The sequence below is a fragment of the Staurois parvus genome, unplaced genomic scaffold (assembly GCF_062004578.1).
Source record: "Staurois parvus isolate SC_StPar_1 unplaced genomic scaffold, SC_StPar_1.0 ptg000549l, whole genome shotgun sequence".
Taxonomy (NCBI): Eukaryota; Metazoa; Chordata; class Amphibia; order Anura; family Ranidae; genus Staurois; species Staurois parvus.
This window is the reverse complement of record NW_028318345.1, coordinates 3,616,306-3,643,334: the sequence shown is the minus strand read 5'-3', so window position 1 is coordinate 3,643,334 and position 27,029 is coordinate 3,616,306. Positions and strand designations below refer to the sequence as shown.

The window sequence follows — 27,029 nt, the reverse complement described above, 5'->3', positions numbered from 1 at the left end:
ATAGTAGTGACAACCATGTGTTAATGTTTCAGTTGTTAGCGGGGTTCCCCACTGACAGCTGAATGTAAAAAAATTGCCGGTAATAAAAACAATTATTTAAAAAACGGTGTGGGTTTCCCCCCCCCCATCCATACCAAGCCCTTCGGGTCTGTTATGGATTTTGAGGGGAACTCCCATTGTAAAATTTAAAAAAAAAAAAAAAAAAATGGTGTGGGGGTCCCCCCCAAAATCCATACCAGGCAGGTCGGGAAAGGGGGGAGGCCAGCAAGCGCCCCCCCCCTCCTGAACCATACCAGGCCACATGCCCTCAACATAGGGGGTGCTTTGGAGAAGGGGGGGCTCCCCCCCCCCAAAGCACCTTGTCCCCATGTGGGGACAAGGGCCTCTTCCCCACAACCCTAGCCGGTGGTTGTGGGGGTCTGCAGGCAGGGGGCTTATCAGAATCTGGAAGCCCCCTTTAACAAGGGGCTTGTTATGGATGGGAGGGGGGACCCCACGCCATTTTTTTTAAAATTTATTATGGTGCTGGTTTCTAAATGTAATACTGCTTTTTTTTCTTCACTATAGCTCAGAAAGTCAGCAGTCACTTTCCCCCCAGCTAAATCAGAGAATGTTTTCTTTTAGTTTATTTCCCAAAGTTAAAAGAAACACTGTTTCCTTTTAGTTTCTTAAAAGAAACAAAGTTTCCTGTAACTCCAGGAAAGTAACAGCTAATCTTGTGAGCTATAGTGAAGAAAGAAAAAAAAAGCCGGCAATTGCATTTAAAAATCAGCACTGACATACACTTCGTACTGCGAAAAGTTAAGAAATTCGTAAACCGAGGCATTATTTTCAATGGATTTTTGTAAACCAAAAATTACGCTAACCGAGGAATTCGTAAGCTGAGGGGCCACTGTAATTGAAAAACACGAAGACGACCTATATAACTGTTGGAAGATTAGCTCAAATTAGCACTTTAAGGACACAATCCACTGACCACAATTGTCTTTTTAGGGCTGTCTTGCCCACTTTTATTTAAAGAGTTCAAAAAAACTCAAAAGGGTTTCCCACACAGAGTTTTTTCAGCAACCGGGAAAAAAATCCTGCAGCTTCCTGGCTGTCTTGGTCCACTCAGGCTCTATATCTGTTTCCACATTGACAACCTTTCCTCTTTCAGGTGTCCTCCTGATCTGAAAGCCTGTCTCGTGTCAAAACCTAGACATGCATTCCTTGTGCCTGTGCAGAGCTGAAGTCGCCAGCAGCACTCATATCTGCCCCCGGAAGCAAAGGGAGGAGCCCTGAGATACAGTCTGCTTCCTAACAAAGAGCCTACACACATTTGCACAATCAGTGTGATGGTTACTGGTAAAATGTGGACCCAGGATTGGAGGCTTCATCCCACCCAAGACTAACAAAGTTCTGGACTCCAGGACCCATACCAAAATTTGCCAACTCTGAAGAAAACGTAAAAAGCCACTTTTCTCCGTTCAGGGCATCCCATGGCACATTTACTTAAGTGCCACCTAACCCTTCTCACACTGTGACAGGACGCTGTGCTGTTATAATAGGCTTTTTTTCCTTATTTTACAACACATTTGGATATATTTCCACAGTGCAAACACAATTGCAGTGAAGCTGTGTATCACCTTGGTAGGTGATACAAGCACACTGCTAATATTTTATGATTTAAAACAATGCAACAGGGCTTGTAGGCTTTCAGTCCATGTTTCAAGCAATGCACTGTGATTAGTATTATGAAAACTATGATTACCCAAATGAATCATAAACCATGGTTTCATTTATCGTTCATTTGAAAAGGAAGGACACACATACTTAGTAACTCATATTGCTCAAGATATAAGGCAGCAAGTCAAACTGCCAACTGCATGACAATAGAGAATATCAAGAACTGTACAGAATTGGCAGATTAAGACACAAAAAGGTGGGCCCAAGGTAAATTTTTACTGTAATATTAGCAATATCAAAGTATGATCTAAACATTCTGAATACACAAATTAAAAATACATAGCAATAGATGTAAGGCTGCATGCTGGTATCATAACTGCACTTAAACAGAGCATGTTTTAAATTTATGATCCATAAATGAGAATAGTCTTTTTTTTTCCTACATGAAGACTTTGGTCTTGGCATACACTGAAATGTACGAAATGTGATACAGTACAACATTCCACTAAATACAGCCCAACAGTTAATGTGCTATATCACTGAAACGATGAAAGAGAATGTGAAGGTCATTAGAAACATTGTGAAACAGAGGACTTCCATTAACTTTTAACAGCAGTTGTATCTTTACACACAGATTCACATTTTTCTCTGTCCTCTCTCTCAGGCAAATCATCATCTGAATCCTCCAAGTCTATATTAAAGTCCAGGTCACTGTCTGTATTGCTGTCTCTGTCCACTTTTTCACCAGTTTGTGATTCGCTGACGATTCTACAATCAAATAAAATTATCATATATGTTCAATTTAAGATGCAATTAATCATCATAACAAAATATCAGACATAAACAGATTATCTTTCCCCTAGTGCAGACTTTGGAAGCTTAAAGTGTCACTAAAGGCAATTTCTTTTTTAGTTTTGGATAGAGCGGAGAGGGATTAGAATACCTGTCAGTTTTTATTGCAGTCTGTATCCCCGTTAGGGAGATCCTCTCTATTTTTCCTTTTTACTGTTACCATTGAAAGTGAAAGAAAAACACAAATTTTGGGTTGACATCGGAACAATAGAGGGGACATTTTCCAATGGGCACAAATAGTTCAGGTAACCCTGTTGACACACTGGGATTTCCTCTCACTTCCTGATTTGACTATGGGACAGGTAGGGGAGGGAAATCTCCCCAGAGGTAAATTGATGGCAAAAAAAAAAAAAAAAAAAAACTCGACAGGGGTTATAAGCCTCTCTTACTCTATCCAAAAAAAAAAGATTCGCCTTTAGTGACACTGTAAACCCACAGTACTATATTCTGCACTTCACAACCTTTGGAAGGGATGTATAAAGTTGGCCTGCCTTCTCCTGTACCTCCCAATTAACCACAGGTTGCTTTATGAGATAGTGTTTTGATCAAACCTACAGGGTATTTTAACAAATGTGCCAAACGGAGACAGAAGTAGAATATACAAGATGCTGATTATTCACAGGACACAATAGAATAGAACCTGAAAAACAAAATAAGTGCTGTTTGAAGCTGCCATTGTCTTCTTCATTGTCAGATCTGCACAGTCAACTATGCTTGATTGCCAGCAAGATCATCATAATAAATTCACAAACAGTCAAAGACAAAAGAACAAGCTATAGTATTCTGCTCACACTGAAGAAATAGAATAGTGAGTAAATGCAAAATGCATTACTTTTTTTCAACATTAGCATTGATCAGATTAGTATTTTTGTTTAATTAAGTGTTCTTGCATGGCATATATATTCTTATTATTATAGCCAAATTTACCACCCTAACTCCTCCCACAGTTTTTACACTACATAGACAGTAATATACCGAAACGTGCGGATTGTTCCCGATTGGTGTGCTATTACTTTGTGGAACGTTTCGCCAAATGGTTCACGAAATATCACCGTTTTTGTGGTGAAATTCGTCCCATAGGAATGAATGGCGGAATGTTCAAAACTAGAGTGGGAGCTGACAAAAGCTAGAGTGTGAGCTGAAAAATCAGGACATGATTTCTAAACTGCCATCACTCCCTCATTTTCAAGCCCACCTACACAAATCTTATATCAAAACGTTCAGCTATCCCTGCTGCCACTAAAAATGTCCACAGCTAAGCCATAGTCCTGATAGTTTTCACAATATGACCATTTGTTTGCAACTCACGCCGCCCATTGACATTCATTGAAACTGCACTCTAGCCACCTCAAATTTGAAGGGCAATTTCTAAACTGCGACTGTGCCTTCATTTTTAATATTTCAGAGACATACTATGCATCAAAATATAGGTCTGGGTCTTGTGATTCTCACAATATAAACCTCTTCGGTGTAGGAATTATAATTTTGAAATTACAACCGTTTGCAGATGGCAACCGCCAGTGAAGTAAGCAAGTTGGAGCAGTTTGTTTTTAACCACTCTTCTCTGCTCTTGCTGTAGAGTGAGTTGCCATAGGAACCCAGGTGTGTGAGCAGGCAGCAGAGTGACAAGCCACTCCACCCAGTTACTCCGCCCACTCCAGTTGCAAACTACTGGTGGAGGCAAGAACACTTCACACAATTTCCCCAGAAATTGTAGCTTTTCTAGTTGTATTATATACTTTCTATAAAAGATTACTAAAAACATGTGTGTCCTTTTTTCCCTGCGTACTGAGAAATAATTCTTAAATGTTTGACACTCTTTACAGAATAAAGACACAGAGGTCTTTCCAGACAGAATAATCACTTTAGGGTAAATGCTGCAGTTACAAGCCAGGCTTTTCAATGAATTCCTTACCTTCTGGGCTTTAAACCATAAAGGCTCTCTTAATAGGCTCTGAACAATCAACTGATGACAGCACTGTTTGAGCCTCCTGAGTCTCATTAGCAGTTTTGCCCACAAAGTGAACAGATTTCATTGAAGTGCTAAGTAAAAGCGGGAGACTTCAAGCAATGTAAATCTTAGGCATAACTCTTACAAACCGCAAGAAATTTAACCAACATCATGATATGAATGCTTTTGTGCATGTGCTATCTATACAATTAAGAGAGGACCCATTTGCCATATGTGTGGGTGGGTGAATCTGTGTATTATCTGTCAACCAAATGGCTTAAAAGAGAAGTATGGTATTTAAAAAAGAAATCATACTTACCTAGGTGGATGTAGCATCAATCTGATACTACATCTGCCCCCCACCAGCTCTAAGGGGGAGAACTCAGTGATCGCATGACTGCTAATCACGGAGTTCTCACAGCCACTCTGAGCAGAGAGCACTGAATGTCACTGTGATCCACAGAAGTACAGCCAAAAGAGCTTTCTTTGGCTGTACTTCTCCTTTAAGTAGGTTCCAATGACAGAATGGATGATACAATCATAAAAGTAACATTTTTTAATCCGAAGCGGCTACTATTACTAAATCTACCCTAAAATATTAATGGGATTAACGGTGCATCTCATGGTTTACTTTTTTTTTGGATAGGACTTTAATGAAATGCCATGTGCCATTTCATTACGTTCTAGTCACACAGAAATGCTGGGATGCAGTACTTTTTTTTTTTTTTTTTAATTATTAAATGCACACCACCACAACACAAAAGCTGTGTACTACACCATAGGAAACATGGAACATTGCTATGTCTTTACATTGAGACTGTCTTGTGACTGCGCTGGACAATGCTGCCCAGAGCATCCCAAGGCAGATGGATTGACCAGAATAAAGATTTAAATGTCAGGCTTGGCCTAAATCGCTTCCCAATTCTCCATTTTAGATCTCTAATACAATGTGCAGCCTCACTGACCAACAACGAGGAGCTGAGCTAAGATGGACAATAACTGGAAAAGCTGAACCTGCAGAAAATATCAGCTGCTGCAACCACTGGATCTACTGTTTTGACTTCCACTGAAAAGAACTTCTGCATGCATACTTCTTACATGCTATGCTCACTTTGAATTGCCCAGTTTTTTAACAGATTTACTTATAAGATCAGTAAGCCCAAAACTGACATTGCAGCTATAAATAGGCACTGGTGAATGCATTGGCCTAAATTACCAACCTTTATTTGCTGGGCCTTCTTTGCTTTACCATGCCATGGGATATTATTGCCGTAGCAGGAGTCTCAATGCTTTTTGCATTAATATTATTATACAGGATTTCTATAGCGCCAACAGTTTGCTCAGCACTTTACAATATAACAGGAGACAATACAGCAACAAAACAGTTCTATACAAGAGAGTTAGGAGGGCCCTGCTCCTTGGAGCATTAATATAAATAAATTACAAATGCTAACTGGTCATGAGACCTTTGCAATGGGCTGTGATATTTGGGCAGACCTAGTAAAATAAAATAAATTTGGTGGGCTAAGCAACTTGTTAGTATCTCAAAAGAAACTCTAGTTTTGAATTAATTTTTTCAAATGCTAAGGTTAGAGTCAGGGAAGGGGTTGAATTATATTATGTTTTAAAAGTGGTTTGTGACTCCTGAAAGTAATAGACAGCAATAAAAAGCAGTCAAAGGCTCTCTTTCTCCCCGTCCTTTATCTAAAGCAAAAAAAGTTTGCCTGAAGCTCAGTATAAAGTGTGTGGTAATTTGGGTTTTCGGGGCATTCTGAGAGCAGTGGATGGACAATCGTCTGTGAACTCTCTAACCTGAGCATGCAGTATTTTTCACAGCAACGTCTTCATTCCAAGATGCACTACAACTACAAGGAGGACAGAATGATGAACTGTACTTCATTGAATCACAATCCACTACTTACGGCACAACAATGTCTTCTTTTTTCCCACATTTGGCACAAAGTTCAAGCTGAGTAGCACATGGTTTGCATATGATGTGATAAGCATCCTTCACTGTTTTTTGCAAGCATTTAACACTAAAAAAAAAGAAAGAAGTTTGCTGCACAAATTAGCATGTCAACCACAAAACACAACTGTAGTACTATACGATAATTTATCATTTCTGAATTAAATTAAAAGCAGAACAGCAGAGATTGAATTCACAGAGCAATGGTTATGCTGAACACACAGATGCATTTAGCAGCCATTAAGGACCCTTGCATACAGGCTGGCTGAATCAGTTCAGAGTAATGGCCAGAATATTTCCTCAGCCCACGTCAGGGTAAAGGCTGTCAATAACGTGAATGGCTGTGCACTGCTGTACTAGTGTTTATTATAAACCAGTGCTATTGTAAAGACAAGCACAGTGTACCAGCACATGCAAAAAATATGCCCATACTCTGTACTCATGTTTATGATAGCATTTATGTCAATGACAGGCTGTAAGGCTGCACCTGGACTGCCTGGAAGAAGGAAATACGCAGGCAATTGCTGAATGGGCAAACAAACTAAATTGTTGTGGCTGCTGTCAGCATTATATAAAAACTGTATGTAGCACCAGCTACAACACTGTGTTCTGGCAATGGCAGAAGGCCTTCTCATCTGCTGCCAAAACAAAATCAAGTCAATTTGAGTGCTTCTCAGCCATACACGCGAAACCTTGTATTTTTATCAAGAAATACAAGGCTTCCTCTGAATGGCTGAGGTGGAGAGGCAGACAGATGATGTCACAAACTCCACCTCAGCCAATCAGGACATATCCTTAGCAGTCAAAGGTTTGAAGTTAGCCTGAAACACCAATGGGTTTGTCATTGTTTTATTTCTAAAAAATACTGCTTTTGCTATCCTTACTAGCATCATTACTGCTTCTCCAGCCACTTCCAATACGCATACTCTCACTCCGTTGTCAGATGCACATCATCGCTCTGGAGCAGCTTAGATATATTATAGGTTGACAATGCAGGAGCAACTGTGACAGAGTTAAAACTTCATAACAAAAAAGTGTCTGAACAAGGACCTTCGTGGTATAATCATCAGGTTCTCTATAAAGATGCATACTTAAAGTTGTTATGTAACATTCCCTGCCAGTCTTATAGTCCCCTAACACTGATCCAGACAGATATACAGTAGCTGATGAGGATGAACAAGCAGTTATCAACATCTTCTGACAGGCTCACATATGTGCTGTGCACTTTCAATTCAATCCTATGAACAGCTTGCTCTCAAGTGCTAGAGTGCAGCATGAACGCTCCATAGGTTTGAAGTGATAGAGCACAAAACATGTGCAAGTTCAGATCAGAAAACTTTGACACATGACATTGCAACCTCTTTGGAGATCTCCCTGGATCAGGGACAGGCGATTATACAACTTGGCTGTGGTAGGGAGAAAGGTACAATATAAGTTGATAAATGTTACACTTTAAAACACTAAAAACAGAGTCAAGTACCTGGCAACTCATTTTCTAGGAATCTTCCAGAGCAGTATTGAGAGAAAGTTTCTCCCACTTAGCAACAGGAAACACATCATCCACCATTATAAAAAAGAATAACATAACCCTGAGCCTCAGCAATATAACAATACTGAAGCAACAACAGGTAAACATTCATAAAACTGCTGACATCTGAGACTGGAAAGCAAATAGGAAATCCAACACCTAAATGCTATAACAAGAAATCATTAACCTCTTGGCACCTCCTGACCCTTTGAAGGGTTTTAGATGCCAGGAGGCAGGTGGGGTTTGTGATTATGTGACCGCTGTGAATGGCTGTCATAACGGTCACATGATAGAAAAGCTGCCGAGGCCACATATGTGCATGTGGCCGGTGGGAAGAGGTTAAACACAGATTTGTGTATGCAGTCCTTGCATAGGCATTTAGCCCAGGAGCCTGTCAAATGTTTCAGGATTTACAGTCTAGGTTTCTAGTTCAGCCAAGGGGTGGGTTTTTGCCCCAAATCAGGCACAGAAATTGGATTAAAACCTCGCCTTGCTGAAAACCTCGCCTTGCTGAAAACCTCGCCTTGCTGAAAAAAAAGAAAAAAAAAAAAAAGTGTAATCAATAGTAAACATGAGTAAGGCAACCCCAGTAACCTTGTGACTGCACAAGTGTAGCATAAATGTAGGAAAGAGTTAACAGGTTATAGGTTCTGCTCAACTCTCAGTTGCTCGCACTCTGTTCTGCAGCTTCTGACTTCAGCTTGCCACACCAAACAGAACAAAAAAGCACATTCACCCTGCACTTGTAAGAGGCACGCAAACACCCATAGCAACCAACACCCAAAGTGATGACCTTCTACCAAAAAGGTACCCCATACTGTGCTTCTCCACAGTATTGGTATAGTAGGAAGGAGAGTTTTAAGCAAAAAAAACCAAAAAAACAAAAAAAACCTTTAACCAACCAGCCCTGGATTAGTAGAAGGTGTCATGGCAGAATCAGACTGCATGGTGTAGCATTGCTGATAGAATACAATTTGCTGTAACACTCCTGTGAAGATCCAGGTCCACCAACTGCTCCACCCCTCATCCGGTTGTGCTCACCACTGTGGTGTAGGACGGAGGATGCCGACACCAGGGTATACCCACCAATAGGGTTGCACCAATAACGATACCGGTATCAGTGCCAATAGTAAGCATTTGCAGGAGTATTCGTACTCATGCAAATGCTCTGAGAACGTATGCCTTTGCGGTGCGATTTGAGCCCATACAAAATGAATGGGCTCAAATCGCACTGCAGAGAATTGCATACGTTTTGAACAGGAATGTCATGCGATTCCTGTGCGAATCACATACGGTTTCCTTGTGGGTGTGGTGCAATTTGAGACATTCATCAGTATGGGCAAGTACTTGAGCACAAGTATTGGTACTCGTACACGCCGATAAAAAAACGTATCGGTGCAACCCTACCACACACCCACCATACTGCTGTCAGTTCAGGGGAACCTGCAGCGTAGCAGGATGCATTCCACCAGAAGCAACATGTGGGAGGAATCAGAGCCTAACCAAAATGTGAGTAAGGGAAGCTTTCACTAGAGCCTCTGCCACCACAGGGATAAGTTGCTTCTCCTCCAGAAGAGAGCAAATCTTGGGGAACACCAAATAGGTGATGGAGAGGGAATAACCCACAACTAGGATACTAACAAACGTAGCCTAGAAAAAACCCAGTAATCAACCCCTCCAAGTCCCTGGAATCACAGGCGAATAAATACTGGGAGGCCTCTGCAACTAGCATGACAGCCTAAAGCAGTGTTTCTCAACCTTCTTTCAGTCAAGGCACGCTTTAAAATTATGGACAATCTCAAGGCACCCTTTAAAATTATGGACAGCCTCAAGGCACCCCATTCTAGAATGTAAAAAACTATTCTAGTAGTTTTACATAATGCATCAACATCCACACACGCAGGACACTCAATGTTAGAGGGGATGTATTCTTCCAAATCAAATACACTTTTGCACACTAGCACTAAAATTCCATTGTTTCTCTTCTCCCTCAGTTATCCCCATTACTCAGCTAATGCAACCCCAGCGCTGATGGAGAGGGGCAGGGGAGGAGCAAACAGCTGCTGTGCAGACGACCAACGTCCTCCTTATCAACTGATGGTGTCATTGGTTGCTGGAATCTTTGGTCATAATGGTGCATAATGAAAACCTGTGGCTTTGTGTAACGAAAAGGCAGGCTTGATCTACCTGCTGGCTTGTGTACAATTTTTGGGCATTTTTTAGGCATTTTGTCAAGGCACCCCTAAAAAACCTCAAGACACCCTGGTTGAAAAAGGCTGGCCTAAAGCATAGAGGAAACACAAATAACTGAGGCACAGGGGTATGTTGCTCTTTTTTTTATAATGGTGGATGATGCATTTCCGGTTTCTAAGCAGAAGGAGACTTCTCTCAGTGCTTCCCTGGAAAACAACTTTAAAAATTACATTAACATGGTCATGCTTATATGAATGTTTTGTGATTGGGTTTAGAATTACTTTAAAAATTTCAGTGCAACATCATGTGTGTACTGTATGTAAATAAGAAAAAGACAATGTTGGTTGACATAATTATCTTTGGCAAAAGCTAAATGCATTTGCACCTCTTTATCTTGATAATAAACATAAGGAAAATCTTTACTGGCACACTTACATATTTGAAATATATAGCATGTTTGACAAAGGTAGTTAAAGACATGCAGAACCAAAGCGAGAATACAGCACTGAAGACAGAAAAGCATGTGGACAATTAATATTTGTTTTCTAAATTTAGACAAAAGGACATCTAATATACGGTGTGTATATATACACACACACACACACACACATATATATATACACACATACATATATACATACACACACACGTACATACATACACACACACATATGCATACATATACATACACATATCAACCCCCAACCACCCAATTCTAAGATATGTAATGCAAAGCTTATTAAATATACGAACTTGTAATGACAATTGCATTTATCTTTACAATTGGAATAATACAATAGTATGACTAAATCAGGAACTGGGAGAAGTTTTGCAAAAATATGACAAAGAGAAAATGTATTGAATAATGCTTTGATGCATAATCTCATAGTACCAGAAGACAGATTAACAAAGCTACATATGCAGTTAAATATCACAAAAAACAGCATTAAAATTAGATGGAAATTAAAATTTCCAATCACATTACACAAATGAAGCAGTAAAAAAGTTCAGCTCATTGAAGATCTAATCTTTTCTTTACGGTCAGCGGCTATGCTAAAGAATAGATTAGAAATAGGGTGACTCTGGGCCAGGAGGTCTCTGCTCTGTGGACTGAATTGTTTCAGTCCACATAGACTAGAATATAGAACTTATTTAAAAACAGTTTAATCTAGGCACATTCATGGGGCCAAGAATTGAATAAATAAATGAGGAAGTTATAAACTTCACATTGATGGTTGCGGGAAAGTGAATGAGGATTTTAAAGATCAACTCTACAAGTAAGTATTTAGATATTGATGTGTTCCCTTATTGTCCCACATAACAAATGCAGCGCTTTTTGTGAAAATGTTATGTAAAAATCAAGATAAACTTTTCAATATTTTGAAGACATCACCACAGGCTGGCTCAAGCTTGTACACAAACTGACTTGCGGGCAGGACTGTTCTAGAGTACCAAGCCATATCCTGTTAACTTGGTCTAGTTGGGGAAATACATGAGAGAGAATGTGTGTATAATACATTATAGTATAGTTCCTTTGTTTTTGATCCTTCTGCAGACTTTTATGGAGCTCTATGATGTGCATTAATTTTTGCATGATGATATACATGTCTAGACTCTCAGACTGTTTCATGTTCACAGGGAATGGTTTGAACAATGTCTATTATATGGTATATGTTATAAATATTATAAATATATAAATATGAATAAAATTATTAATATTTAATAACATGACATTTGAGGTGTTTTATGTTTAAACAATTATATCCTACAGATATATAATGACACACCAGTAGCTATCAGAATGTGAGGTATTTTCCATGTAAACCTTCATTAATAACCAACTAACTTGCAGTCCTGAAGAAATGGACTTGTTCCAGGAAACACAAATTGCTAATCATCCAATCACATGGCGGCAACTCAATGCATTTAGGCATGTAGACATGGGGAAGACAACTTGCTGAAGGTCAAACCGAGTATCAGGATAGAGAAGGGGATTTAAGTGACTTTGAACATGGCACGGTTGTTGTTGCCAGACGGGCTGGTCTGAGTATTTCAAAAACTGCTGATCTACTGGGATTTTCACACACAACCATCTCTAGGGTTTACAGAGAATGGTCCGAAAAAAAGAAAATATTCAGTGAGCGGCAGTTACGTGGATGAAAGTGCCTTGTTGATGTCAGAGGTCAGAGGAGAATGGGCAGACTGGTTGCTGCTACATTCAGATGGTAGGGTCAGAATTTGGCATAAACAACATGAAAGCATTGATGCATTCTGCCTTGTATTAACGGTTCAGGCTGGTGGTGTAATGGTGTGCAGGATATTTTCTTGGCACCAACATGGTGTACCTAATAAAGTGGCTGGTGAGTGTAAACCTGTATCCTATTTTAACTGCTTGAATACCTAAAATGACAATGGCTTTTAACCACTTGCCAACTGGGCACTTATACCCCCTTCTTTACTAGGCCAATTTTCAGCTTTCAGCACTGTCGCACTTTGATTGACAATTGCGCGGTGATGCACGATTGTACCCATATGAACTTTTTATCATTTTTTTCTCACAAATAGAGCTTTCTTTTGGTGGTATTTAATCGCCGCTGGGCACTTTACTTTTTGCGCTATGAACAAAAAAAGTGCAAAAAATTTGAAAAAAAAAAGTTTTTGTTTCTATTATAAAATTTTTCAAACAAGTAATTTGTCTCCTTCACTGATGTGTGTTGATGATGCAGCACTGATGGGAACTAATAGGTGCCACTGATGGGCACTGATAGGCAGCACTAATGAGGTGGCACGGATAGGCGGCACTGATAGGTGGCACAGACTAGCATCACTGCTGGGCACTGACTGGCGCAACTGCTGGGCACTGACTGACACAACCGCTGGGCTGCACTGGTGGGTGGTACTGATGGACACAGGTGGGTGGCACTGCTGGGCACAGGTAGGTGGCACTTCTGGGCACAGGTGCAGGTGTGTGGCACTGCTGGGTGGCACAGGTGGGTGCACTGCTGGGCACCGATCATCGGGGCACTGATCATCAGTGCCCCGATGATCGGTGCCGATACCCTGCTCTGACAATTGCCGGTTCACGGCAGTACTTCACTCATGCTCTTACAGCATGAGGAAAGTGCAGCCGAGAACCGGCAATTGCATTTCCCGGTGATCAGCGTGTCATTGGACATGGCTGATCACGTGATAAAAGGCCGCTGTGATTGGCCTTTTACCACATCACATGATCAGCTGCTATAGGGCGGTCGAGAAGCAGTTAAAACATCACCCATGTCGTTTTTTGCGACATCACGGGCACACAAAATTTTAAGACTTGCCATGTTTGGTATCTTTTTACTTGATGCAACCTTATCTTTTACATTTTACCAAAAAATTGGTATAATGTGTGTATTTGCACTAAAATTCATTGAATTGTATTTTTTTCCCTTAAAAACAGTTTCACAAAAATCATGTGACATAAAAGTTTGCAACTATTATCTTTTTAATCTACAGGGCCTCTGATTTCAGAAAATATAAATTGTTCAGGGGGGGGAATTAAGTAATTTTATTGCCAAAAATGAAGATATTTACATGTGAGCAAAAAATGAAAAAAATGCTCTAGTGCCAATCTAGCTAAACATTTGATATATTTTCTATTTTCTGTGAATAAAATATGGGTTTATGAGATTTTCAAATCATTGGATTCTGTTTTTATGTAGTTTTACACAGCATCCCAATTTATTGGAATTGGGGTTGTATTGTAGTCAGAAAAAAATAAATGATGGTTGCTATGGATTACTGCTTTGTGCTAAAAATTCCACTTCCATTCTGAAAAAGTGCATATCTTTGATTAAAGTATAACTACATTCAAATCCTTTAGTGTTACTAAACCCACAAAAGTAAAATCAATCTGTATATGCAGTAAAGCATGCTTGTTATACTCACTGTGGAAATTAAGGGGTTAACCCTCTGCATTGTGTAAAAAGGATGTTTAATCCTGTTTTCTCTGATCCTCCCCTTCTTCCACTGTCCCCGACTCATCAAGCTGCACATGCTCAGTTGGGTGAGTATTGCTAGAGAGTTTCTTTGTTTTTTTTTGGGGGGGGGGGGGGGGGGATTGCACGTGATCAGCACAGAGACAATCAGAACTGTCCAGACAGAAGATCAGTGATCCTGCACCCCTCCTACAAGCTGTAACTAGTGCTCTACTGGACACTGGTAGAAGTCAAAATACTGCTCTAACTGCTGATGAGAAAAGGTATTTAGTAGTTTATATTTACTAACATAATTACATTTCCATGTTCTGTGTACTGTGGGAGACCAGATATAGTGAATGCAAGGTCCTGGGTTTAGTAACACTTTAAGATTTGTATTTAGTGGATAGGGATTAAAACACCCAACAGGTTTTTATTGCTGTTTATACCCCCATTAGGAAAACTTCCCTCTATATTTGTGCTGTTTACCATTATTACTGAGAGCGAAAGTGAAAGAAAATGCCAAATTGTGGGTTGTCACCAGAACAGGTGAACAGAAATGGAGTTGCTTAGCAACTGCTATCTGGTTTGTTACTCCATGATGAGAGTCCAATACTGATTCAATTACAGATCTGTGTAGTTATCGTTTCCAAGTTTTACCCTGTGTTGTGCCTTAATGAATTGGGAGTACTGTTGCCCCTGAGATGCCTTTTTTTTCTACAGCTTTTTATTAACAATTAAAATGATCTTGGACTCTTTTATTCTACTTTGGTCTGGCACTCCTTTCTGTATTTCTACAATTCTTTTTTGTCCAACAGCCTACTGCAAAGGAAAAATTACCACTTAAATACAAAATGGCAAAGACTAAAAAATATAAATGTCGAAAGTGTTCTAAAGGAAAAAGTTCCACTCCACATCCCAGTTAGTGAAGGTAGTATTATATGTTTTGATGCATGTGATGGTCTGCCTGGCAAAACATATTTCTTGTGGTCTTGCTACTGATTATAATCCCACTGTGTGCTAGTTATAAATTGAGATTTTGTTTTCTCCTTTTTAGTAACATAAACATGAACCATATTTGCATTCTATCCTTTGTGGTTCTTTATTCAAATTCCAGTATCATGCAGTTGTTGACAGCCTTGCCTTCATACAATCTGTTTCTCATAGGTACTGCTGGTTGCTGCTAGTTTGATTATATATTTGCCAAAAGTAAAACTTTGAGAGAGCTCATTCAATGCGTCATTTAGTTGTTGGTTTGCTTGGTTCAAACACCACCATGCATCTGTTACAAAAAGGTGGATTTTTTAGTTTTATAGTGTATTTACTTATGGCATAAATGTACAGTACTTATGTTACATATAATTTTTTAAAATTTTGCAGTTAGTATACTGGCTGATAGTCTAAAAATGCTTACTCTGGAGCAAGAAAACTATGGCTAAAATCTGGACTATAGTTCACAGAGGGCTCTTTCACACTGCGGCAGTATATGGGATCTTGGCAGTGCCCTTCAAACAACTTTCTAAAAAAGTGTGTCCTGAACCACAAGTTCACAATCTGTAGTTACACACAAGGTGCTGTTGAATGGGGACCACCTATTGTTTTCTACAGCTTCCCCCAGAGGGAAAGCATTTCAGGCATGGAACAGCATGGGGTGATGACGTTTCTTGTGAACAAAGGTGTAACCCATGGATATCTACAGAAGACTTCAAGCACAGTACAATGATGACACGCTCAGCCGAAGTAAGACATTTGAATGGTGTAAATGTTTCAAAGAACGCCGTCCCAGCTGAAGCAATTCCCAGCCCACAGCAGTCATTCCTGTAAACATACAACCCATAATGTAAAATGTATTGTTAGTTTTCTTAATATATTTGCTAGCATAGGTCATTTCTAACTGCTGGATTTCAATGAAACATTGTAGAACCCTTACGGACTACAACCTTCACCGACTACGGAAAAGCAGACAGACAGTCTATGCTTGGCTTAATATCAGCTTGTGCATCTGTGTACTGAAACGATGAAACTGCTCTACACCACAATAAAATTAAAAATCAGAAAAATCTTGTTTCCAAATGCAAATTTAAATCCACATTTCAACTCGTGTTCCTCATCTGAAGTGAATAGACTGGATTTTTAGATACAGTTAGCTGAGTGAGTCACTGTGACAGTAAGTGATCAAAAAATATTTGAATTGTACTGGTTCCCACACCCATGAGAAGTACAATCTGCACAGTTGCGGGACTGCCTGACTAGCAGATGCCTCTATGGATACATTGTTCCTAGAAGATAATCCACCTCATTTACAAAAGCCATTTTTGGGTCTGAAAGGACCAGTATTTTTTGTGCAAAGAACATTCATTTAAATTATGTTTTCTTTTATCTTATTAATTGCATTTGCCCTCTGTACCTCAAAAGCCCTACAATCTGTTGAAATATGGAGGCTGCCGTTGCTGACAAGGACATGTAAGTCATAAAAAAAAAAAAGTGTCAGAAAAAAAAAAACAAAACAGAGGTGTCTTTCTTTTTCTTTTTATAGAAATGGTGATAAAACTAAATGTTTTATTGCTGTCTGTGTCCCCATTAGTGTGAATTACCAACTGGGACAGAAAGTTTAACGAAATCCAAACTTTTTTCCAATGAAGACATTTGTTCCAAAAACAACTGTTTAAATGGGCATTCCCTTTACGTTATAGAGATTTCATCTCAACTCCTGTTTTGCCTTCAGGACAGAACATGAAGGGAAATCTCAATCGGGCACAGTTGGCAAAAAAAACCAAAACACTAAACTATACAAGTTTTAACCTTTCCCTAAATTTTGTTTAGGTTTTGGCTTTAGATATATAAATAAATGTGTTTGGTTACTTGTGTTCTGCAAAATCTCTTTTCTCCTAATGCTGACTATTGTAGGGGTCTGTAAATTCATGAAAAAGTGTCTTTTACACATGAAACATTGATATTTTTTCCTCAAATGATGAACTATGACAAGAATGTGACATTTTAAAGTAGTATAGCCAATTCTTGCACACTAACACAGAGTATATCTAAAAGCCACGGAAGTGAAGTGCAACAGGGTTCGGGGGGGGGGGGGGGGTAGCTAGGATATTTGGATCACAATTTCATTTTCTGTGAAAAGGTGACAATGAGAACATATAGGGAACAGTGGAACAATTATAATATAATGTACTTTCTTGAAAATTTTCCTAAAGCAGCTTTAATATCACCAACGCGTTTTAATAGTAATGCTCAAAATCCTAGCTGAATTTCTTTATTTTACAAATTCTTTTCCCCTTTTCAAATAGTACATCATGACATACACACAGGGAAAAAGAATACATTGCATAAAATGTGTAACATTAAGACAAGATCAAGATGCATTGGCAGGGGATAGAATTTGCTCAAATGCAACATTTTAGTATGTTTGTAAAACTTCCAAACAATCTATTTATAGATGGCTGCTGGACTTACAAGAAAAGCTAACAACATCAAGAATTATATATCATAGCACTTCCCCTTTGCACTGTGCTGATAAGGGACTATGTTCTATAGCTGGATCAAAAGCCTATGGGCGATCGATGCACCATTTAAAAAACTCTGGGACCAATAATGCCAGCACCCTATCCCAGCAAATTCCTTACAGTGGTTCTAAAAGGCAGAATGTTTTTTACCTTTACGCATTCTATGCATGAAGGTAAAAAAACCTTCTGGGTGCAGCTCACCCTTCAGCCCCCCCCCATACGTACCTTGGCCCCATCTTGATCCAGCAACGAGCATGAGAGCCGCAGCTCTTCTGGGTCTCTCTCTCATTTGCTCACACAGCAGAGGAGCCATTGGTTCCTGCTGTTGTCAATCAGAGCCAGTGAGCCAATGAGGAGAGAGCAGGGGATGGGGTCGAGCCATGCTTCCTGTGTGAAAGGACAATGTTCATGCACATGCACAGGAGCACGGCTTGGGAACGAGCATGCTTGAGTACCCCCATAGCAAGAGGCTTGCTATTGGGGCACTCGGCGGGGGACCAAAAAAGAAGAGGTTCAGGGCTGCTCTGTGGAAAACCATTGCACAGAGCAGGAGATTATAACATGTTTGTTAATTTTCTTTTTTAAATACAACCTTTAGAATCACTAAATAATTATAATGCCTAACTATCAAATTGGAAAGCCCAGAAGAGTGGGTAAGCACTGGAAGTAGTGGAAATGTAGGGTCTATAATTTAGGATGAGACCAGAATAATATTCAGATTCTTTTACAATGTCTTGAGCAATAGAGGGAGGGGTTCAGTTAAGAAAAATATTATGTGATTTGCATAAACAGCTATTATTTCTGTCTATGAACAGATATTTAGGCCCTCAACTCAGAGATATGGGCCTATCTAAGTGACCAGTTCCAGCAGACAGGGCACATAAAAGGGAACAGGGCATTCATGATAAGTACCACCTTGTAGATAGAACAAAGCCAGCCATCGGTACAGATTCTAGCCATTGGAATGTGTAAAAGTAATTTAATCCAAGCAGAAAATTTGTCTCCTATAGAATTGAATGCTTTTTAGGTGTCTATGAAGACAAACATTCTGTTGTCAACACTGTGGTTTGCACAATCTGTATTTTAAAGATTTACCTGTTTGTTAATAGAGGTACTTACACTGGGCATAAAACCATTGTGTATGCAAATCTGCAAGTGCAACAGGGTCCAGAGAGAATCTATAACTTGATTAAGTCTTGCAGCTAGCAGTTTGACAAATATTTTCACGTTTGTCAGCACAAAATTGGCTTATCAAAATATACAATATCTAAGTTTCTTACCCGGCTTAGGGAGGACAAAAATAAATGCTTCAAAAAGAGAGGGAAGTAGTTTCCCCTTCTCCAAAGCTTTAGTATACAATTTTGGGGGAGGTCCCTGTAGTCCTAACACACTTCCTGTCCTAGGGTGAAAATGCTCCCATTTGAAAACATGCAAGTGCACGAAATGTATTAGGGAGGAGCCAAGCCAGCGACGTCACGCTGCATGAGCCGCGAGGGAGGCCGGTGGACATCTTTGATACGGTTTCTACATTCCTGTATACCAGATGTGAGTGCTGTCAGAATACTTGTTTACCATTGAATTATTAAACTTACTGCACTATATTGCACTTCTCTTTCTGGCTCATTTATTTTGAGCTATTAAGGTGGATATCTTAAGTGCTTTTTATTGGGTACATACACACTTGGAGCAGAGTATTCCTGGAATCCGGAGAGAAGCAGTGGATGATCAGCTGATGTGCAGATGTATGCCAGATGATCCCCGTGGTTACCCTAGGATGATGATGACCAGGAGTGGTCTATGTTACTCAAAGGCACTTTTTATTGCTCTATCTGGTTAGGGCAATATATTCTCATTTCCACATTCACTTGAAGCACAGATTTTCACCCATCTGTATATTGGACATTTGCTGTCACCCACGCAACATTTATGTCATACTCAGACTTAATCAACACATTCACTGTGGCGCTCCGCAGCGCATTTATTTACCTATTTTGACTTTGTTAGGACTAGGCACGTTTTTGCTGCTTAATTAATACGCAAGCATTTGATATTGATTTATGTACATTTACGTAGACGCATTTATATTGAGCCACATGAATATTTATATTCTATTTTATTCACTATTCTTTACTGTTTTATGAGGTTGATATTCATTGAGAGCGCTGCATTTTTTATATTTCTGTTGGTGTGTTACGCGCAGGATCACAGAGTAATAATAATCATTTTAAAACGCTGAAAAAAGACACAGCCTCCATCAATGGCAGATATGTGGGTTGTAAACAAGTTAAAGAGATTGCCTATATGCCCCCAACCCCTTCCCCCCTAGAGATGACTGCAAAGAATTTTGCCTGCCTAGTCTATTTATAGTGCTGGTGCTGACAGCAATGTGTGATTCAGTGGAGCCCAACTAGCTCACACTGTCTTAGGATTACAGCAATGTAATATGAAAGCAGATTCAGGTGCTTATACTCACTGACGTTTAAAAACATGCTAACCTTTTTATCTGCACGGAATTCAAATTTAAAGGATAACTGAAGGCAAAACTTTTTTAATATACACTGCTCAAAAAAAAGGAACACTTTTTATTCAGAGTATAGCATCAAGTCAATTACACTCCTGGGATATTGATCTGGTCAGTTAAGTAGCAGAGGGGGTTATTAATCAGTTTCAACGGTTTTGGTGTTAATGAAATTAACAACAGGTGCACTAGATGGGCAACAATGAGACGACCCCCAAAACAGGAATGGTTTTACAGGTGGAGGCCACTGACATTTTTTCCCTACTCATCTTTTCTGACTAGTTTTGCATTTGGCTACAGTCAGTGTCACTACTGGTAGCATGAGTGTCACTACAGCGGTTGCAGAGGCAGTTCAGCTACTCCAGGATGGCACATCAATACGTGCCATTGCCAGAAGGTTTGCTCTGTCTCCCAGCACAGTCTCAAGAGCATGGAGGAGATTCCAGTAGATAGGCAATTACTCTAGGAGACCTGAACATGGCTGTAGAAGGTTCTTAACCCATCAGCAGGACCGGTATCTGCTCCTTTGTGCAAGGAGGAACAGGATAAGTACTGCCAGAGCCCTACAAGATGACCTCCAGCAGGTCACTGGTGTGAATGTCTCTGACCAATCAGAAATAGACTTCATGAGGGTGGCCTGAGGGCCCAACATCCTCTAATGGGCCCTATGCTCACTGCCCGGCACCATAGAGCTCGACTGCCATTTGCCATTGAACACCAGAATTGGCAGATCCGCCAGTGGCATCCTGTGCTTTTCACAGATGAGAGCAGGTTCAACCTGAGCACATGTGACAGATGTGAAAGGGTCTGGATAAGCCGTGCAGAATGTTATGCTGTCTGTAACATCGTTCAGCATGACCATTTTGGTGGTGGGTCAATGATGGTCTGAGGAGGCATATCCATGGAGGGACGCAAAGACCTCTACAGGCTGGACAATGGAACCTGACTACCATTAGGTATCGGGATGAAACCCTTGGACCCATTGTCAGACCCTACGCTGGTGCAGTGGGTCCTGGGTTCCTCCTGGTGCACGACAATGCCCGGCCTCATGTGGCGAGAGTATGCAGGCACTTCCTGGATGATGAAGGAATTGATACCTTTGAATGGCCCCCACGCTGACCTAAATCCAATAGAACTCCTCTGGAATATCATGTCTCGCTCCATCCGATGCTGCTAGGTTGCACTTTAGACTGTCCAGGAACTCAGTGATGCTCTGGTCCAGATCTGGGAGGAAATACCCCAGGACACCATCCATCATCTCATTAAGAGCATGCCCCGACGTTGTCAGGCATGCATACAAGCATGTGGGGGCCATACAAACTACTGAGTATCATTTTGAGTTGCTGCAATGAAATTTAACCAAATGGACTAGCCTGCTGCGTCATTTTCTCACCTTGAATTCAGTCCTCTGTAGGCTTTTAATTTTCATTTCCATCAAACGAAGGGGCATCCTTACATTCCTAACACGTTATCCAGTCCATATCAGTATATATATCCAGCATATATTTCCCCATTGAGATTTAATGTGTTTTCAAAGTGTTCCTTTAATTTTTTTTTAGCAGTGTAGTTTAGAATGGAGCAGTGAGGGATTAAAACACCGGTTTTGTTTTTTGTTTCTTTTGCCGTGTGTTCCTCTTAGATTCACCTTCTCTATTTGTCCTGGTTAGCATTATCACTGAAAATTAAAGAACCACCCCAATGTTTTTAGTGGTCACAAAAACAAGAACAGAAGGGAAATCCAGGAGTAGTGGGGACATTAGTTCTTGTGACAACCACCAGGGATTTCACTCACTTTGGAGGGATTTATTCTTAGTTCCTGTTGTGGCTATGGGACAGAAGTGAAAAAAAAATCTATAATGGGACACAGATGGCAAAAACAAAGAAGAAAAAAATGACAGAGATTATAACCCTCCCTTACTCCAGATTTATGTATCTCCCAGGTAAAGTAGAACTGACATTTTCTTTCAGTTCTACTTTAAACTGGGAACTATGCACTGGACGTTATTAAATTTGTCATTCAGTAGTACAATGATGGGTGATTATTCCTTCTAATCTCCATATACAGGTGAAACTCGAAAAATTAGAATATCGTGCAAAAGTTCATTTATTTCAGTAATGCAACTTAAAAGGTGAAACTAATATATGAGATAGACTCATTACATGCAAAGCAAGATAGTTCAAGCCGTGATTTGTCATAATTGTGATGATTATGGCTTACAGCTCATGAAAACCCCAAATCCACAATCTCAGAAAATTTGAATATTACATGCAATCAATAAAACAAGGATTGTACATAGAACAATATCGGACCTCTGAAAACTAGAAGCATGCTTATGTACTCAGTACTTGGTTTGGGCCCCTTTTGCAGCAATTACTGCCTCAATGCGGCATGGCATGGAAGCTATCAGCCTGTGGCACTGCTGAGGTGTTATGGAAGACCAGGATGCTTCAATAGCGGCCTTCAGCTCTTCTGCATTGTTCGGTCTCATGTCTCTCATCTTTCTCTTGGCAATGCCCCATAGATTCTCTATGGGGTTCAGGTCAGGCGAGTTTGCTGGCCAATCACGCACAGTAATCCCACGGATATTGAACCAAGTTTTGGTGCTTTTGGCAGTGTGGGCAGGTGCCAAGTGCTGCTGGAAAATGAAGTCAGCATCCCCATAAAGCTCGTCTGCGGAAGGAAGCATGAAATGCTCCAAAATCTCCTGGTAGACGGCTGTGTTGACCCTGGACTTAATGAAGCACTATCACTGGAATACTAGCAGGGGCGAACGGACAACTCATGGGGCCCCCGAGCAATAGGGGATCATGGGGCCCGTGTCCTTGCCCAAACTCAAAAAAGCCTATGAAAAAAGGTACCAGGGGCATCTCATGGGGCCCCCTACTGACCCCGGGCCCTCAGGCAGTGCCCGAGTTTCCAAATGGTCAGTCCGCCCCTGAGCACAGTGAACCAACACCAGCAGATGACATGGCTCCCCAAATCAACACAGACTGTGGAAACTTCACACTGGACTTCAAGTATCTTGCAGTGTGTGCCTCTCCATTCTTCCTCCATATTCTGGGTCCTTGGTTTCCAAATGAGATGCAAAAGTTTCTCTCATCAGGAAAGAGGACTTTGGACCACTGAGCAACAGACCAGGTCTGTTTTTCTTTAGCCCAGGTAAGACGCTTCTGATGTTGTTTGTTGTTCAGGAGCGGCTTGACAAGAGGAATACAAAATTTGAAGCCCATGTCCAGGATCCATCTGTGTGTGGTGGCTCTTGATGCACTGACTCCAGCCTCAGTCCACTGCTTGTGAAAGTCCCCAACACTTTTGAATGGCCTTTTCCTGACAATCCTCTCCAGCCTGCGGTCATCCCTGCTGCTTGTGCACCTTTTTTTTCCACACTTTTCCCTTCCACATAACGTTCTATGAATGTGCTTTGATACAGCACTTTGGGAACATCCAACTTCTTTTGCAATTACCTTTTGAGGCTTTCCCTTCTTATGGAGGGTGTCAGTGATGGTTTTCTGCACAACTGTCAGGTCAGCAGTCTTTCCCATGATTGTGATTCCTACTGAACCAGACTGAGAGACCATTTAAAGGCTCAGGAACCCTTTGCAGGTGTTATGGCTTAATTAGCGGATTAGAGTGGAACACTTTGAGCCTAGAATATTGCACCTTTTCACAATATTCTAATTTTCTGAGATTGTGGATTTGGGGTTTTCATGAGCTGTAAGCCATAATCATTGAACTATCTTGCTTTGCATGTGATGAGTCTATCTCATATATTAGTTTCACCTTTTATGTTGCATTACTGAAATAAATGAACTTTTGCACGATATTCTAATTTTTCGAGTTTCACCTGTATGGGAGCTGGGAAGTCCTTGTCCATGGGAGTACTTTGCTTCTTACAGAACAGCTACTTCTCATCTAGATATAAACGGTTTTCAACACAAATGATCATCTCTTTTGAAACGTACCCAGTAAATTTTGATGGACTTCCGCTAAGAAAAATGACAGAGGAAAGGCTAAACAATGTAACAAGTTGTGACTGCCCTTTCTAGTGCAATGAACAATATAGGTAATGTATTCGTGTACTTTAGTCTAATTTACATCTTTTCTAATAGTAAAAGAATGGAAACCTTCATAAACCAAATATTCTGGATAGTATATACTGTAGAACTACAATATCTGATCTGTATTGCTGCTCAAAGGTTACCCAAATGTGTCTTTCAGGTGTATTTCCATTTTAGGTTATGTTTAACGTTACCACATAATCTGTTTTAATAATGGATCTCTTTCAAGAAAGACTTTAAATACACAGTTACTGATCCAGCCACGCGCTTTATGGAACAGGTTTCAGATTTCAGATAAAAGCTTTATTGTTTTCCAACTCATTCATGTTTTCCCCAAAGGCATTAACTGGAAGCTTGGCGAAACCTTCAACAAATGATCCAACTCTGTAGGGCTGGTGGCTAATTACAACACTGCTGTCACTTACCATTTTTTAGGCTGAGACAGTGTCTTATACTTGCTGAACTTCACCCTCCACTCTAGCACATCCTTGCAGTGCTGGCAAACTCCATCATGTAACTTAGAATTTATCTTCTGAAATATAAAAGAAAAACAAATATAAATATACACACAGTACATACACATATACGTATGCATACACACCCCACACACTTTCAGATGTGTTCTATAGTCAATATGGAACATGAAATATTTTCACAAGCCTGCCCAACAAAATTCTCAACTTTTAGATGTTCGATCTGAGATTAGATTAACATACTTTCCCCATCAACAGTGTGTACTGGGAGCTCTCACTCTACATAGTGGTTAGTAAATACGGTTGGTCTGTCAAGAAGGGGGGAGGGAATTCAAACACTTTCATGGAACTCCCTAGATACTAAATCTATTTATTACTTCCCAACAGCCAAAAGAAACAGATCTGCATTATCATTATTTGTTTCACAATCTGCAATTAGTTGAACAAAGATGACTTCTTGACTAAGATTGCACAGCAACACAGATACCTGTAGACTGGTGTTAACTTCTGGGATTCTGATTTTATCTTGTCACAAACATGCCAACACATCAGTCAACACACTCCACTTATCCCACATTATCCCTCAATGATCCTGTCAAATCAAGCTTATTCCACATGCCCCCTTTGCCTCACACTGGCTCCTCATATGCAAACATGTCAGGTCTTGGTATTACTCAGGACAGCCCTGCAGCTATAGACATGTATGAATTTTGTATGACACTTCAGTCATGTCTGTATAGTGTCTAGGGGCTTTACAATTAGACTACAGAGTTTATGTTTGACAGCCAGTGTTCTGTCTGTGGCTAGACCATTTTTGAGAAGCCAGAGAACACAAAATGCAGCCATAATCTGAATACAGCAAAGGCTTAGACCACCAGGTTCGTGGGCTACGGCAGTATGAATGGCCGGAGGCGTGTCGACGTTACTCCCACACGTGTGGGAAAGCCCTCAACTGCGTCAAAGAGCTCTGAAGGTCCGGCATGCTGTGCCATCCCTTCAGAGCACGTGCGCTGGTGACATCACCGGCTACATGCTGTGTGAATATCTCCTAAATGATGCAACATTACGTTGTATAACATTACCGCCCCCACTCACTGCTCACGCATCCCAGTATCACATAGGGATCTTCACGAGGAAGTGCATAGCACTGCAGGACGCTGGAGCTCCGGCGGTCTGCTGACAGCTGTCAGTTCAAGATCTCCCACGTACCAGTATGAGATATACCAACTACCACTGCAGATACACTGGCTGATGGTGTCCAGGGGCTTATTCCTATGCTGATGTCAAGAGTCCTTATATGTAAATGTGCAATGTTTTTACTCAAATAAATGGAATTTATATGGTAATGAGGATCCTGCTTGATTGTTTTTTTATCTTTTGGAGTTCTCCTGATCTTCCCAGATCTACTCTTCAAAGCTGCAGGATCCTGTGTTGCATGGCCTGTTTTTTTCATCACTGAACGTGAACTTCATTGACTTTCCTGACAGACACCAGTGAAGGCTGGGACAGAGGAGGTCTGGTGCTAGAATTATTGCTCACTCTGACGTTCATGGCAATACCTCACATGTGGTGTGATCGCCGTTTACGTATATGTACGGGACCAACATGTGTGATCGCCTTTGCATGCAACCACGGGGTGATGGGATGCTTTCATTTTTTATTGATTTATTGTTGAGGCACTGGTACACTAAGAGATGATGACGATCCACTAGGGACACCAACAAATGATGATGCAATGGAACACTATTGCAGATGTTTTTGTGCACTGGTACACTGTGACAGATGTTGATGGGACACTAGTACACGGACAGATGTTATATGCACTGGTACAGATGTTGAAGGGACACCTGAAGAGAGACAGATGGTGCTTGGTGTACTCTATGATCTCTGTATAGCTGAACACTAAAATCATTAGATGTGTCTCTATTTACACTGAGTGATGGCTTTGATTGGACACGGCCATCACGTGATCGGGAGGACCTATCACAGTGCACCTTGTCCCAATCTGTGATGTGCTGTGCCCAAGGGACACAGCCATCACAGGATTGCACTGCTGCGTGAGGCGTTCTAACCGGACGTACAGATACGTCTACTCTGAACGAGGAAGCTGCCAGCCGGCCGTTTAAGTGCAGTGGCCGGGTGGGAAGCGGTTAACACATATGCCACATAATAGGGTTAATATACATAATACATTCTCTTTTTTGTGATTAAAACAGGCATTAATTGTAGAACTATTCCTTATACTCTGCTAATTATTCCTACACTACACTGAAGAATCAGCAAAAATATACACACAATTCTTAGAGATTAGCTAGACTTCATTTCTTAACCATCACAGTGGTATTACAGACAC

General features: G+C 40.5%; 1 protein-coding gene across 1 annotated transcript in view; it reads right to left on the bottom strand.

Annotated features, from left to right (window-relative positions):
• Positions 1 to 1,921: 1,921 nt before the first annotated feature.
• Positions 1,922 to 27,029, bottom strand: part of CUNH9orf85 (chromosome unknown C9orf85 homolog) — a 46,470-nt gene continuing 21,362 nt past the window's right edge. The window contains exons 2-4 of the mRNA XM_089691067.1: positions 24,629 to 24,735; positions 6,391 to 6,504; positions 1,922 to 2,433 (exon numbers count right to left, since the gene is read on the bottom strand). Coding sequence (XP_089547193.1) covers positions 2,265 to 2,433; positions 6,391 to 6,504; positions 24,629 to 24,735 — 390 coding nt within the window. The 3' untranslated portion in view covers positions 1,922 to 2,264. The remainder of the gene's footprint in view (positions 2,434 to 6,390; positions 6,505 to 24,628; positions 24,736 to 27,029) is intronic.